Source organism: Chaetodon auriga, chromosome 19, assembly GCF_051107435.1.
Source record: "Chaetodon auriga isolate fChaAug3 chromosome 19, fChaAug3.hap1, whole genome shotgun sequence".
NCBI classification, from domain to species: Eukaryota; Metazoa; Chordata; class Actinopteri; order Chaetodontiformes; family Chaetodontidae; genus Chaetodon; species Chaetodon auriga.
In genome coordinates this window covers 18,977,227-18,993,306 of record NC_135092.1, presented here as the reverse complement: position 1 = coordinate 18,993,306, position 16,080 = coordinate 18,977,227, and the positions used below count along the sequence as shown (strand labels likewise).

The 16,080-nt window shown below is 44.1% G+C and overlaps 1 protein-coding gene across 2 annotated transcripts in view; it reads left to right on the top strand.

Annotated features, from left to right (window-relative positions):
* Positions 1-16,080, top strand: part of col5a1 (procollagen, type V, alpha 1) — a 72,075-nt gene that overhangs the window by 44,167 nt on the left and 11,828 nt on the right. For both annotated transcript variants that reach the window (XM_076757846.1, XM_076757845.1), the window contains exons 25-49: positions 156-209; positions 1,288-1,332; positions 1,561-1,614; positions 2,487-2,531; positions 2,877-2,930; positions 4,637-4,744; positions 6,020-6,073; positions 6,544-6,597; positions 7,377-7,421; positions 7,612-7,665; positions 7,747-7,791; positions 7,901-7,954; positions 8,057-8,110; positions 8,203-8,256; positions 9,358-9,465; positions 9,660-9,749; positions 10,295-10,348; positions 10,661-10,768; positions 10,879-10,986; positions 12,119-12,172; positions 12,333-12,386; positions 12,496-12,603; positions 12,689-12,742; positions 12,853-12,960; positions 15,894-15,947. In XM_076757846.1, coding sequence (XP_076613961.1) covers positions 156-209; positions 1,288-1,332; positions 1,561-1,614; positions 2,487-2,531; positions 2,877-2,930; positions 4,637-4,744; positions 6,020-6,073; positions 6,544-6,597; positions 7,377-7,421; positions 7,612-7,665; positions 7,747-7,791; positions 7,901-7,954; positions 8,057-8,110; positions 8,203-8,256; positions 9,358-9,465; positions 9,660-9,749; positions 10,295-10,348; positions 10,661-10,768; positions 10,879-10,986; positions 12,119-12,172; positions 12,333-12,386; positions 12,496-12,603; positions 12,689-12,742; positions 12,853-12,960; positions 15,894-15,947 — 1,674 coding nt within the window. The remainder of the gene's footprint in view (positions 1-155; positions 210-1,287; positions 1,333-1,560; positions 1,615-2,486; positions 2,532-2,876; positions 2,931-4,636; positions 4,745-6,019; positions 6,074-6,543; positions 6,598-7,376; positions 7,422-7,611; positions 7,666-7,746; positions 7,792-7,900; positions 7,955-8,056; positions 8,111-8,202; positions 8,257-9,357; positions 9,466-9,659; positions 9,750-10,294; positions 10,349-10,660; positions 10,769-10,878; positions 10,987-12,118; positions 12,173-12,332; positions 12,387-12,495; positions 12,604-12,688; positions 12,743-12,852; positions 12,961-15,893; positions 15,948-16,080) is intronic.

The following is a 16,080-nucleotide window of genomic DNA, read 5'->3' as shown; positions in this document are numbered from 1 at the left end:
CAAGTAGAGTGCCTCAGCCTCACAGAGCTGCTAGCATGGCTGTAGACTCTGAATTTAGTTTTTAAAGACTTTTATGATGCCTGTAACATTTGATTACTGTGTGTTTCTTTTCTTTGTGTTGTCTTATTTGTCTTAACATCTTGTCTTCTACCCAGGGTCCTACTGGAAAACCCGGTTTGCCAGGAATGCCAGGAGCTGATGGTCCTCCAGTGAGTTCATAGTACCACACATCTAAAGATAGTTATGCGAGGAAAACAGCTTGTCTCTTTCTCCGTCTCTGTCTTCAATAATTCTAATTTACTGATTGTAACTGTGAGAATCATTCTCAAAGCAGTACATGAAATTTTTAAAAACCACTTAACACATTTAAAACACACTGAGCTAATTATTTGGCTGAAACATATGAACGATACAGTGCATCTCCACAGCTGTGTAACAGTGGAACAACCTGCCCACACGCAGACATATACATGCAAACGCTCTTTCCCGTCTCTGCACAGAAGACACCTGCGCTGATGGCAGATGTGCTTTCGAAGGCACCAGGTGGCAGCTAAGAGATACAGAGACAAGAGAGGCTGTGAAATATGAATGACGGCAGTGAAAGAAAAAAAAGTGTTGAAAAGAACGAGGGATTTGGTGAAAGAGAGATAGAGGAGAGCGGACACGCGACGATGTCCACTGGTCCTTTAAAGCCTTTCAGAGTCCCCTCGGAGTGGAAATAGCTCTCCGCCATTTACACATTAAGCTTCTTTTTTTTTTTAAATTTATCCATCAACCGTAATATTGTCTTTCAATATCAGTGCTCCCTGCCTGCCCTTCATTTCTGTCCTCTGTAGCATTTATTTCCCTCTATCCTCTCTCACATCGCTAAAAGACCATCAGGAGCTTTGCAGAGCTCCTTTGTCCCACGAGAATGCAATCAGTTTCCTCTCAGTCTTTATTATCCCCTTTTACCATCTATATTAGATGCATGTTTTTGTGTCTTCTGCATTGTGTGTTTGTGCACATGCGTGGATGCTATGCGTGTAATGTATTGTGAAGTCCCAAAACGGCAGTCTTGGCTTTTAGAGCTCAGTAATTGCCTGTAGTGCTGCTATAATACTGTGCATTAAGGATAAAAATCCCAAATGAGATTGAACTCTAAAGGCCCTTATTCCAATTTTCCAGTTTGATACGTCCTCCCATAGTTTTACAACTTAATCCCTCAGTTAAAGGGGGTGTTGTAGTATTTATGGTGGTAATTATCCTGAAATGAGATGCAATAATATTTCTCTTAATAATTCACAGGGTCACCCTGGAAAGGAGGGGCCTCCTGGAGAGAAAGGACACATGGTAAGTTTTATTTCGTCTCTCCACGTCTCTTACTTTTGGAGCTTCCGTTTGTTCTTCTCTGAATTTATTCCTGCTTCTCTACGTTTCTTTCCCCTCCCGTTGTCCTAGTTCAGACACATTTGCATAAAACATTTTGCATTAATGTAGATAACAGTAGCGCTGTGGGCTCATGTGTGTACTGTAACTGTGTGTGTGCTACAAGCTCTCACCAAATATCTATCTCTCCAGGGCCCGGCTGGTCCTCAAGGACCCATTGGTTATCCTGGGCCCCGAGGCGTGAAGGTGAGATGATTATCAAGCACTAATACGTTCATTTGTGATATTATCAGCTAGCGGTACCCTCCAATTAACAATCGTTACGGGCTAGTAGTTGCCCATTATCTACTTAAAATGCATCTGGAATGAAGAGCTGTGTTATTATTTCCAAGGTTTGTCCACCAACTGTGATGTTATAAAGAGTCATTGTTTAATAAATTAAAAGGCCTAGTTTCCTGATGAATTACCCTCCCTTGAAAGAGGAAGTGCATGGAGTGACCTCTGCTTCTTGTGCAGTGGCATAAAAGCAGAGATTAACACGGGAAAGTCACCTTTTAAGACCTCACGTCAGTTTGCTCACATGAGGTGGCGCTGAGCTTAGTCACAGGGGCTGATAACGGCTCAAGGCGCACAACCCTTCTCTTGTTTGCTGTCATCAGTCGCTGATGAAACCAAGACAAAAAAAGAAATCCCATCAAATAAAATCTTGGCAGGAGGGTGTGATCAATCCAATCGTTGAAGCTTCCACTAAGAGAGGGCCTCGAAACGGCAGCTTGACTTCTAGCTAGCAGTCGTGGCTGAAGTCTCTCAGGGAAGATCACATGAATGTAGTTAAGAGAATTTCAAATGCTCCTACGGTTGAATTACAGACATAACACATCTAAATGCATCCATTATATGGCATATCCTGCATAGCACACCTACATCAGTTATTGACTTTTCTGACTTTGCAGCCTTATTCCAGAAAAAAAAAAAAAAAAGCTGTAGAAAAACATCACTCTGGTGGTGAATATCCTTCCTGGCTCATGCTTGAACTGAACACTCTACAAGTGAACCTCTCCTGTTTGTCCACTGCGTACCGTGTCAGCGTGTAACATCTGTCTGCTCTTGCATCACAGGGAGCCGACGGTGTACGCGGTCTTAAAGGAAATAAGGGTGAAAAGGTAAGAGAGCTCACACTGACGGCTAAGAAAGTCAAAGCACGAAAGTGACTGCGTGAAAGGAAGAGACTTTGAACTTCAGTAGTATTTGTGCTAATCAAAGGGTGGTGGTCTGATGGTAATCTCAGCGAAATCCTCTAAAACTGAACTTAATTTTGCTGCTGCGGAACAAAAAGATGTGATCGAGAGTTTCTATGGCAACAGGGGATCTTGCCAAGACCCCACATCTGTGTGTGCGCTTGTGCTTGAGTGTGTGTGTGTGTGTGTGTGTACTACAACATCTGCATTATCCCATTCTTTCTCCATGGTTGCATCCTCACCTCTCTGTCTCCTTTATTCTCTTGCCAGGGAGAAGACGGCTTCCCCGGCTTCAAGGGAGATATGGGGATCAAGGGCGACAGGGTGAGGCTTCTTTGTTTATATTGTACCCAATCACACGTCGAGTGCCGGAAGTCATTCAGATTAATGAAACTAATCAGACAGCTCCGGCGTCTGCACTCAGAATTGCTCTGGGGGCTTAGTTTTGTTGATGGTGACCTTTACCCGAACTAAGTGAAGGTACCAACCTCTCCCGGCATTCGCCTCTCATGGCCTAAGCCTCTGTGACGACTGTGGAATTGTGGGTAATGAGCAAACATAAGGTGCTGCTCCTATTGCCAGCTGTTGGTGTGTGTGGGTACGTTTTTACGTGAGCAGTTTTCCAATTCCTTTTCTGTCCCCCTCTGGCACTTTCCAGTCAGTCTGAACGTCGACAACTTGAGGAGAAAAGTAGAAGTTTGACAGGGGTACCCAGGAACAGCTTCCTTCTCCAAACCGCATTCGGGATTTACAATGTCAAGTAGCAGGAAAACAGCCTTTTACAGTGAGAAACATACTTTGCCTTAGCCCATACTTCAAACATCAAAACCCCCCAGCCCCTGACCAGCCTGTCTATAGCAAAGTACAGAAAGGAAGGAGAAATCAATGGCACTTTAAACCCCATCAAGCTCGAGAGAGAGACATGGGGCTCCAGCCTGTTTTCCTCTGGAGATGTAGCAGATCCAGATGAAAGCAAGGATTTGAGGAGGCCCTCTGCTCTGGAGGAGACACACATGGACCAGAATCTAAATGACTCATTTTTAAGCATGCCTATGAAAAGTGTGTGTGTCTGTGTGTGTGTGTGTATGTGAGTGTGAATGCTCAATTTAAAGTGTTCTCTTTGATGAGCTTGCAAGTGTGAGTCAAGTACAGTTTGCTTGATGCCGTTTTATGTGTGCTTGAGTGTGGGTGTGTGCGTGCACTTGCTTGCTTGGGAAATTCAGTGCAAGCCTTTAACTAGATACCTTTCACACACCACTGGGTCTCCGCAGCGGCGACTGGTTGTCAGAGCGAGTTTGTACTCTGTCATTCAGTATGTGTCTCCCTAGAAGTGGAGCACACATACAGAGTGAAGCAATAATAGGATCGCTAACGGCTTTGAGGGGCAGGCAGCGAGGGAAAATAGCCTCACTTGATTCTTTAAGCAACTTTGCACTCACAACAGGTGACCTCAATTACCTGGGCTTGTTTGTTCACGACGAAAAATGATTTCTTTAGTTGTGCAGTTTAGGTGTTCCAGAGGAATGATATAATGCGGCATTAATTATTTCATGTTGTCAACATGATAATATTTATATTGGGTAACTTCAGCTGTCCCCTGAATTATCAAAAGCAGGGACCAGGTGTCAGACCATAACTAACCAAGAGGAAGCTACAAAAATGGCGGACACATTGCTGAAAACAGCACCCAACAATTCCTGTATAGTGCACCTTTAAGTACGTCTCTGTAACGTTTAATATTCAGGACTGAAAGAAGAAACTGCTGGCTAGTGTATGCATGATCTGAGCACCTAAGGCATTAGATTATACAGTACAAAGAAATTGGCTTTACTAATTTATTTTTATTTTTTCTGGTTTATGATGAAGGAAATACATTCAGCATATTTCTTGGATGCAGTACGTTTTGATGACTGGTAGCTCTGAGGATGATTTAAAAGAATATACAAGTGTGTGTTGATGGTGGATCTAGTGCATCATGTTAATGTGTAAGACGTGTGACGTTTGTGCTTTCTGCTTCCTGTGCTTCCCAGGGAGAGCTTGGACCAGCAGGACCCAGAGGAGAAGATGGTCCCGAGGGACCAAAGGGTCGCTCAGGTCTCCCAGGAGATGCTGGTCCTCTTGGGCCAAATGGCGAGAAGGTAAGCTCCTTTTTCCCAGCTTCTACAGCCAAAAACACTGAAATCCCACAGATACTGTGTCCTCTGCCTGAATTTTACACAGACAGAATAAAAAGAAGTTATTTTGGACCATCAGTCATGTTTGATCTGGGATGATAGCTCAGCAGGGCTTAAAAGGAAAATAGTTTTTCCGATGGTTCTGTTCTGAACAGCAACCGATTTTTCATTGCTGCTGTTCTTGAACCAGCTGGGAGCATAAAATGGATCCAGTCCTTAACGTTCTTTATTGTTAAATTGAGCACTGCATAATCAGCTGTTTTTGATGGAAGAATAACTTCAGTCTTTCGTAGAGGATACCGTCTTAATGGTCTTTCTCTAAAGGCTTAGAAAGTGGCATGAACAGATGTTGAGCATCATTGAGACTTTGCTGACAAACTCGTGCACAGTCTGATTTGGCAAGTCCTCATCCAAGGTTGGAGGGAAAAGTGTGTTCATGTTCCACAGTAAAGGTGCTTGTGATCCTTAAAGCTTTCTCCTTATAGTGAAGTGCCTCTTCTGGCTCTGAACTGTACATATATTTGCATTATGGCACTATAGTACTGCATTCTAGATGCAGTCACTGGTCTGCATGTGGATCACTCATGGAGTAACAGCTGAGTCATTTTCATATTTAATTAGAGCCTGCACAGGCGCCAACATTTCAGTGTCCGAACACTGAGCTGGCTCGAAAAAATGCTGATATGTTTAGCAGGTGCTTGTTCATATGTTAATATAGTTTTACGACTAGAGTAACACTGCCTTTGTGTTTGTTTACAATCACAGCTGTACAAATGTAGTATACTGTGGGCTGGCTGCTCGTCTTATAGGTTGACAAGATGCTCATCAGGTGATCAACATTGTACAGGAATTCTACTGATAATTCTACTAGTTTTGCATCACTAATAAAACCCATAAAATACTTGATATTTCATGTACAAAGTAACAGTAAGTGTCTCATACATTTAATCTATGCGTCACAAGGATCATGCAGTATAGAAGTACATAATCTGGAAATTGACAAAAAAAGAACACAGTGCTGCTCAAAAGTAACCCTGATGATGTCATTGGGATGTTTAGGAGGATGAGCCGTTGAGTTGCATTGTGGGAATTGTAGGATCCAGCACATACTGGAGACTAAAAGTCAGGATTATCTCTGTCTCCTCTGATAGACCTTTAACCGTTTGTGTTTTTTAACACAAAGTCAGTTATAGACTTTCAAGTGACTCTAAAAACTATTTTGGCTTCTCTCATTTACAGGGTAAACTTGGAGTTCCCGGATTGCCAGGATACCCAGGAAGACAAGGACCAAAGGTAATTGCATGCATGTATTGCTAAAGCATATTTTCATTAGTTTACTGGTTTCAGCAAAGAGTAACTTTGAAACTCTGTTGTTAAGGGACACAGTTTATCTCCCGAAAGTGTCACTGCACACACGTGTGTTTCTGATTGCACTTGAAAGAGAATGAAAAATGTATACATGTGCATGTGAGGGCTGCCTCGCTGATCCTTTGATGGCTCATCCTTTAGCCTCTCGGAGCCAAAGCAGTCTGACAAACGGACATGCTTGAAGCTCCCTGATCAAAGAGCCGCGGACGTGAATATGCCTTTTGGTGTCAGGCCTGGGCTCCTGATACAACAACAATAAAACACTGCATTTATTCATGCTGCACTTAATCTCCTGTTGCATTTGATACACTATGGATATCTCAGGGAATAAACAAGGGGTATAATATTTGAGGTTTGTCCCTCAAATGATTAATTGCTTTCTTTCTCCCACACAGGGATCTCAGGGTTTCCAAGGTTTCCCTGGCGCCAACGGAGAGAAAGGAACTCGGGTACGTAAGATAGACTTCTTATTATTCTTCTCAGTCCTACAAGGGTTGGATCAATACTGGGGTAGTGTTGGAGACAGGCTCCTGTCCCTGCTCCAGATTTATCAACCTAGAGGAAGTTGCATGGTCCTGAAATAAAGATTTTTACTAAGGACAGAGAGACAATTGCATTCCCTCTTCATTACCACTTACACAACTCATTTCGAACCACCAAAAGCATTGTTTATCACTTTGTGGTACTTGAGCAATTTTTCATTTTCTTTGTTTAAGGGATGGGCCATTAGCTTGCCTGCAAGAGTAATGGTTTTTCACCACAAGTGGGGCAAGGCCCATAAAGCTTTTCATCTTCACAAAACATTTGAGAAGTTTATGAGACCAAGCCCCAAGACCGAGTAGGGATAGCAGCGCCATTAACATAGTTTCACAGCATTTGTTTAGAACTTAAAAGCCACACAAAGATATAATTGTTTTTCTCATTAAAGTTGTATGCAGCCACTGTAATTATAATGTTGCTTTACAACCATTGTAATATGCATTACTATTCTGAGGTGCTAATGAATTTAATGTAAGCAATCGTAAATATTGATGGTACCTTCAAAACAAGTCATTTCTAATTAATGATAAAAGATCATCTCAGAGCTCCTAAATGGCCCAATTCTGCTGAAACGTGTTTGCAAATGTTACTGTCTGCTGGCATTAGATCCGTTCTTCTCGAGGATGCAGCCTCTTAATGATGCGAGTGCCTCTCCTTTGATCGTGGTGTGTGTTCTTCGTGTCCACAGGGAACAGCAGGAAAGCCTGGCCCACGCGGACAGAGAGGACCAACGGTTAGTCTTACTCAGCAGACTCCTGCTTATATACAGATGGCGAGCTTGGCACCTGAGTGAAAATGGAGGTTCAACCTGAGCATGCTTGAGGGGGAAACCGCACCGTCTCAAGCGTGATGCAATACGTTTTCCGGTCACAGATATCTCTTAGGACCCTTTCTGTGATTTTAATCAATGTCTTTTTCTCAAGGGCCCTCGAGGAGAGAGAGGACCAAGAGGACCAACAGGAAAAGCTGGACCAAAGGTACGTAAAATATTTCACTCCCGCTACCTCGCATATATTGTGCTACAAGTTCACCATTTACTCCTTATTTTGTCTCTTCAGGGTAACTCAGGAAATGACGGCCCACCAGGACCTCCCGGAGAGAGGGTACGTACCATCACGCTGTCATCAAGGGTCATTTTATTCTCACAGTATGTAGCAGTTTCCATAACAGACAAGTGATTATTGACCAGGAATCCTTTGTTGTTTGTTTCAGGGTCTGCCAGGCCCTCAGGGACCAACAGGTTTCCCAGGACCAAAGGGCCCACCTGTGAGTGCAAACTCATACACCACACATGACTCTGTATACAAACCCAGCACGCCTTTTCCTTTGTCCTTCTGTGTTCTTACGTTCCTCTTCTGTTTCTCTCAGGGCCCTGCAGGGAAAGACGGACTGCCTGGACACCCTGGACAGAGAGGAGAGACTGTGAGTAAACCGGTCTGAATACTCAGCTCTCCATCTGTATTCCACAGAGTCAGTTATGTGACAGTTCTGTTTTTTTCCTTTGTCATACACAGGGATTCCAAGGCAAGACTGGCCCTCCTGGTCCTCCAGGCGTGGTTGGACCTCAGGTGAGTCACAGGCACTGAGCATCTTGCTGTTTTGGTCACATACATGTTTTATCAGACAACTCACTGACTGTTGTTTTGGTTGCACAACTCACACTGATTGTGTTCTTTTGTGCAGAGATGAAAATCCCCTCCCTTAAGTGCTGAAAAATAACAAATATGTATTTGTACTAATCTCAAAGTATCTTAAAGAATGCACTCGTAGATTTGCACGAGTAAAGTTACCAGAACACGTACCCACCTATATCTCACGAGCCATGACTTAAGTGTTGTTTATCCTCTTTCATATTAGCAAAGGGCTCTTCATCCATTATGCATAAACGTTTAACAGACTTTCCCTCCCAGCCGCTCTGCTAATGCCAGCTGAGAACATTGACGATAACGGAGCTGTATGTGGCCTTAATGACTTGTAAGCCTCCCACACAGCAAATGCTCAGCTTCTCCTCGCCACGTTTTGTAATAGAAGGAGAAATTGTAACATCTTTTTTGTATTAAATTGCTGATTTTACTCACAGTGTCCCTCTTGATGTAGTTTCTCTTTTTAACACCTCCTCTGCAATTGGGTTTTTTCTTGTAGTGTTTGGAGAATCAGGTTCGGACATTGTCCAAAGTTGCCCTTCACACATGTAGCAAACAGCTGGAGATTATCTATGTCAGATGCGCTCTCACCTACTGAAAAACTTGGTTTAGGCGAGGGGTGGAGCCTGGGTAGAGTGTGCAGGAGGAGGACAATTTTTGCATTGATAGCTATTCTACATGTATTTGGATGCATTGGCAATATCAGTGAAGAGTGGGACCAACATACAGGCAAGCAGAAAATAGTATGAAGCGGCTACACTCATGTACACGTGCAGCGCAGTCAGTGTCATCAACACACTCACTGAATTCTCTGGATGCCAACCTGCTCTATTCACACACTGGCTCAGTCGGACATTATATGGACTTTGTGTTGTGGAGCTGGAAGTGTGAAGTTTGTTTGCTGTCCTGATTTGGACATTTGCATTCTCACATGCAGCTCCTCCAGGTGATGTCGAGATAAGTTCAGGGTTGCACTGCGTGTGTTAATGGGACTCATGATTTTATTTTTATTTTATGCAATTATAGGGACCCACGGGTGAGACTGGACCAATGGGAGATCGAGGCCACCCTGGACCCCCAGGCCCACCTGGTGAGCAGGGTCTACCTGGAGCTGCTGGAAAAGAAGGAGCCAAGGTGAACCCTGAAGCTCTATTTAATATTTTATCTCTCCAGCACCCCATCAGCATAATACACACCTGTAATGAGACTGTTATTTGTTTCCCATCTAGAGCCTTTGTTTCACGGGCTGATTCAACAACGCTAATTGCATCACACAATACAGTAACAGTGCACTTACAGGATTAATAGCATTGTGTTTTGACCTACAGGGTGACCCCGGTCCTGCTGGCCCAGCAGGTAAAGATGGCCCTCCTGGGCCAAGAGGTTTCCCTGGAGAGAGAGGTCTGCCTGGCCCTGTGGTTAGTATTGCCTTCTGCTCAGTACAATAGCATCACACAAATTCAATATCTCTCACAGCTTGCTTATTGCATAATAGTTCTGGGCTATTAAATCGCTGTAAGACTGTGGTGAACTTGAAGAATCAGACATGATATCAGATCCCTGAGTGGGCTTCAGAAGAGGAACAGTGTGCTGTAGGCTGTTTATTTTTTTAATCTTTCTTATTTTTTTTTTTTATTCTAGCTTGACAAAAGTTATGTCCTGATAGTTATGCAATTCACACTCTTTTCTTACTGCGAACTTGTTAGACGGAAGTCAATGGCAGAACCTGCTGCAGCAATGAAGCGATGCACCCATTCCTTTGTAATCTAAAGGATGTTTGCAGAACTTTCAGCAAATAGCTGTCCTGCCCGTCTGCTCCCGGCCTCCACTTTGGGGACTGTAGGAGGTTTTCCGTCTCACGCTGAGTCTGTTTGAAAATAGGGAGTCCAGTGTAAGGCAGGAAGTGTGCTTCCCGAAGAGATGTGTTTGTTTTCTGAAACCCTCATTTTACTCTGTTCTGCAGGGGGCTCACGGCCTGAAAGGGAATGAGGGTCCTCATGGCCCACCTGGCCCTGCTGTGAGTACAGTTTACTGCATCCGCATCTTCAATTTGACACTGTTATTCTCTCCTTCTCACTTTAACCTTCCATATTCTGTCTCCATCTCTGGGAATTGTCTTCATAGCAAAGTTCCCACCCTCAGTTGTTCCAGGCTCTTACATAATATAATGATATGCACAGTTTGTTACTTACATAAGGGAGGTCTGACCTATTTGGTTGGGTAGATGTGCCTGATATTATGATTTTGTTTCAGTATTATAACTTTGATGTCTTTCATATTTTTGCTCTGTTACTCTGATCGCTAACATTACTCTGCGGTGGCGCTGTAGGGTTCTCCTGGCGAGCGTGGTCCTGCTGGCCCAGCTGGACCTACAGGTCTCCCTGGACGTCCTGGCCCTCAGGGACCTCCAGGCCCTGCTGGAGAGAAAGGCGGACCGGTAAGAAAGTCACATTATGGAGATAGCTGCAACATACAGTAAAATCGCAAATTTCCCAGATTGAGCTTGGCTGACAACATGGTATTGTACTATGAAAAAAAATATTTTAGGGAGAGAAAGGACCTCAAGGCCCAGCTGGAAGAGATGGTATTCAGGGACCTGTGGGTCTGCCAGGACCTGGAGGGCCTCCTGGACCACCTGGAGAGGATGGAGACAAGGTGAGTTACTTTTCATGTTTTCCCGTTCATGTAAAGAGAAATATAATGAAATTCAGTAAAGCTGCATCAAAGCTTTACATTTTTAGGCGCACACACGCACACGTACTAATATACAGCACACACACAACTTACCACCTTAAAAAGACACTAAACTTTACAGATGAGACTAAGCCAGATATCCTCTCGTCTCGTCTCCCTGTGACCTTAAATGCTCTGAGGGGAATTTGTCTGACAGAGTTTGCATCGATTAACAGATCTTTAGAAGGCGAACCTGCCTTGTTTCAGCTTCTGTACAGACAGGCAGAGGAGAGGGAGGAGTCCTGTGGCAGTGACAGAATGTGTGAAAGTGACCCTTTAGTATTCAGAAGCAAGAACAACTCCTCATCCCCTCTAAAAACATTTGCAGGAAGATCAGCCACGGAGATACTCAAAGGATAATCTCTTATCCTTTGAAGAATGCCTCAGTTCTTAACTGGCCTTACAATGGTCCCTGTGGTGCAGACGGACACAGAGAATACAGAGGGTATTTGCCATGCAGATAAAAAGGATCTCACAAGCTAATGTTTACACACATTCAGACACTTTCTCATTATAAGTCCTGTCCACAGGGAACGAGCAACTCCAGGGCCTTTATTTTAAGAGAGTAATTCTGCCTCACAAAGAGCATTGTCTGACTCAAGCCCAAAAGTAAATGCCTTTGGCTTTGGCAGTTATTAACATTATTTCTCCAAACACCCACAGCATGTGGAGGCTTTGAAATAATGGTGCAAGGCTCTTCACTCTGGGAATGCTGGTGCAAACAGTTTGAGATGGGACTAATTATCTATTCTGTTTTGGCTGATAGTAGCACCAGTGACTCATCATGATAAGCCCCCGTCAGATGTGAACTATATTTGTCACCGTTTGTCAGAGAAGGAGAGATGTTATTGAAGTATCTCTAAAAAATGTCTTTTCAAAGGTGGGATTTAGTGGAGTTAGTGTGCTTTGATATGTCAGTTTCTGTTCTGGGGAGTGTTTGATAATAATTTAACGTTATGCATCGTCACATTTTATCTCCAGCTCACCTGTGTATTACTTTAAATTGGGAGTTGCGTCTGTCTCTGTTTCACACCGTGATCCTTCCGTTCCACAGGGAGAGATTGGAGAGCCGGGCCAGAAGGGAAGCAAGGGTGACAAAGGAGAGCATGTAAGTTGATGTTTATTTACAGCGTTAATGCAAAGACATCATTTATTTGTCATTTTGCTGCCTGAGATTGTTGGCTAATCCATTTTTAGCTTTAGCAGTTTTGAGTAGTGAAGGATGTGACTGTTGTTCGTCCTTTTGATGTATTCCTTCTTCCCTTCAGGGTCCACCTGGTCCTACTGGCCCTCAAGGACCTGTTGGAGCACCCGGTCCTGCTGTAAGTGTCTAGTTCGCACTGGGTGTTCAGATCATTCAACACCTCATCTGCTGTATCTGTCTGGCACAGTTAGACTAACCCTTTTATCTCCTGATCGTGACCTCTTCAGGGTGCAGATGGTGAGCCTGGACCCAGAGGTCAGCAGGGTCTGTTTGGCCAGAAGGGAGATGAAGGATCAAGGGGTTTCCCTGGACCTCCAGGCCCAGTCGGGCTGCAGGTGCGGACTGCCTTGAAAAACACAAACTGTGGTCAAATGATTTAATTCAGAAACAGTTTGACTAAATCCTCTGCACACTCCGCAGGGCTTGCCTGGTCCACCTGGTGAGAAAGGTGAAACTGGAGACGTCGGTCAGATGGTAAGAGCTTGACTGAGAATACAAGTTTGTACACTAAAGAAGCGAAAGTGTTATTTTTCAATAGGTGAAGTATCATTTCCTCATTACACTGAATCTTGTTTTCCATGTAGGGTCCACCTGGTCCCCCTGGTCCCAGAGGCCCCTCAGGACCTCCAGGAGCCGATGGCCCTCAGGGACCTCCTGGTGGTATTGGAAACCCTGGTGCTGTCGGAGAAAAGGTACACCTCTCTTCTATGTCTGGTGTTGCTCACTCTTTCCGTGCTTGTGCCAGTGCTGCGACTTCATCGCTCTGACGTGGGCGTTGTGTTTAAGCACTTCAGGAGGGAGCATAATGCCGTTTTGATGGCTTTTTTGGATGGCAGGAAATTGCGCCCGCTTTTGAAATTGCACCTGCCATTTCTCTGGTTGGTGTAAGTGCAAACACAGACATCCCCACAGTCACATGAACCACTTTCACTTAAGTTGTTTTGTGCCTCTTTTCATTTGACACTAATTATATCTATTCTGCAGACAATTAAGTAAATGCACAAAGTGCTTGAGTAGACAAAAATGTTGACAGACAGTGAAACATATTTTATTGTAATTCAACCACATTGTGTTTCAAAACAATTTTTGTGCACATGATAACAGCCAGAAATGATGATTTAATTGTCTCTTGGAACATTATTTCAACTAAAAAAAGGTGCATCACCCACTTTGGCTGATATTAGACAGAATTATCAACTCGTTACACAACTCAGTGGAGTGGGCAGACTCAAAGGTCTGGACTCAGGGAATCAGCCACCCATGTAAATGCTGCATTTGAACTGCTGTATAATCATTTTAAAGTGCATGGGAGGAGCTGCTGTGATTGGCCGTTGTGTATGTATTCCTTCAGTTTACAATATATTCATCGTCCTACAGCCCTTTTGTTCCATATGGCACCCTTTGGCCCTGCTCCAAAAAATTGCAGTGTCTCTCAAGATGTGAATTTTTAAAGTAAAAATTATACAGTTTTTCTAGAGAGGTAGACACAACAAAGTTCCCCACGTGGGCGTTATGTTATGTGTCCTGGACCACTTTGGCACCTGATATCACGCACAGTTTTACTGTAGCCTCCCTATAGAGAGGTGAGTTTTATCCAGTTGACTGGTTTTTCTAACTCTGTGGGAGAGATATTCATTGTGCTAGCAGTTTGTTTGAGTGCTTTGTGGTAAAGCCTCTGACTGATACTTCTTTACAAGGCTTTTGCAGCCATTAATATTTCCCATGCCTATTTATATGATACCCTTTTAAATCGCACATGATCGCCTTTTTCTGCCACAGAGTGACAGATGCACAGCAAATCTAACGGACAGGCTGCCATCCCCAACAGTACTGTTGCTGGGTGGAGAGAGTATGAATAAATACTCAAAGGCACTGTACTTGCAATTCTAAGATGATAAATGCATTATTAAAGGCAGCTCTCATAAAATCAGCTCCTGCTCTTATTTGTTGCTGCTGTTTCATTATGCTGCTTTGGCAGCTTTTGCAGCCGCCTGACTGCAGCGCTGTGCACAGTCTCATCACTTTCTGTCCGTAGTGATAGTGTGATTTGTTTTATCTGGTTCAGTCAATAGAATCACCTTTTGCTCCTTTATAATCTCCCTGAGGATAGCCTGTCCTTCTTCTGTGCAAACAAACACCGCGCTCTTTTGGCCTAATCGCTCTTTAGCTGATCTGGCATTTTATTAGCCAGCCCAGGGAGCTGGCAAGCAACTGAGCTCAGGCTTTTTTCTGTAAACACATCCCTCATATATCTGTGATGAGCAGCTGTCTTTCATGCTCTCAGGTTCCCCGTGCTCAGCAGATTTTTACCAGCAGTAGAGTGTAGCTCGAGCAAGCGGCAACCTCCAGAGCTGAAATGGCCACTTGAGGCTGGTTCCAAAAGCGAGTCACTTCCCATTTTTATATAACTCGCTTGTTTAAAATATTAAGGCTTAAAGCTACGCATAATTACGGGCATGGCCGCTTTGAGTGAAAGCTAGCTGCTAGGTTTCGGCATCCAGGCTTCGTTCGACCCACCTCAGCTACACCCACGCTCCACCTCTTTGCCCATTTTAAGATCAGCTAGGAGTTCGGTGGAGTCAGGTGCTGCCAAAGAGATAGCTGGAGCCACAGAGCTTATCAGTGGCTCTTGAGAAACCTACAAATGAGGTCACAGAGAATACGTCCATGTTTTATGCAGTCATGTATATGTATTGCATGTTTTCCCTGCTGATATTTTCACTGAAAGAACTTGAAAGCACCATGCGAGTAGGCCAGCCCAGCCGACATGACCGAACCCCAACATCGTTTCTGTTTTTTTGTCCAAACCCAGTCCAACCCATCAGGCCGGCTCACTTCCCTCATCCACAATCCAAGCAGCAGCCCTGTGGTGAAAATGAGCACGTTGTCATGAGGATGGAGTCGAGGCCTGTGCAGGGCTTCTCAGATGCAATGTTGCATAAAGACCCAGTAGTATAGTCCTAATACAGGAGGATCAGTCGTGCTTTTAAACAGGTGTACCAACTGCTTTGAGTGGATTTCTTGACATCAACAAGAGTGGTTGTGGAAGACAGCCAGGCACTAATTTCAAGTAGATATTCACAATACAGAGCTTTTGTTCATGCTAGAGAGAATCTGGATCTGCTTATCATAACACATCACCTCACAGCTTGTTATTGGCTTTGCAGAGCTGTGCTATCGATTGGCTGCCTGTCTCCCAAACATGACACGGGGTAATATATTTCTCTGAAACAGGTGTGGCAGACTGCAGTACATCCCAGCAGGGAGGACAGTAGACTTATGTGACAGTGAATAACGACAGTGCCCGGTGTAAAGGTGAATCAACAGGGCAACTATCCAATAAGACAGGAGGATGAGGACAAGATATATGTGCAGGGTCTGGGGAGAACAGTGGGGTCAGCGCCCTCCTGTGCTCCAGCCATCCAATCCGCCTGCGCTTGATGGATTGAAATCTCTTGTGTCATCTCTTTCTCTGCACATTTGGTTGACAAGGGCACCAGGACAGTGAGGGCTACTGTAAATAATGGGACTTTTAGAACCATGTTGGATTACCGAATCAGCTTTCTGATAATGTGTGTCTCTCTCATCCTCTAATAACCCCCCCACCCCTCCTCTCTCTTATCAGGGAGACGCTGGTGAATCAGGAGAGCCGGGTCTTCAGGGAGAAGTCGGCCCACCAGTGAGTTTTCTCATTCTTTTTATCCATTTCTGCATGAGTGAGTACCAACAAAGAATCAGAGAGCCAACAATAATTTCACCACCATAGGAAAAGAATCAATGTTGGTCAATAGACTGCAAATGAGTTTATCTGC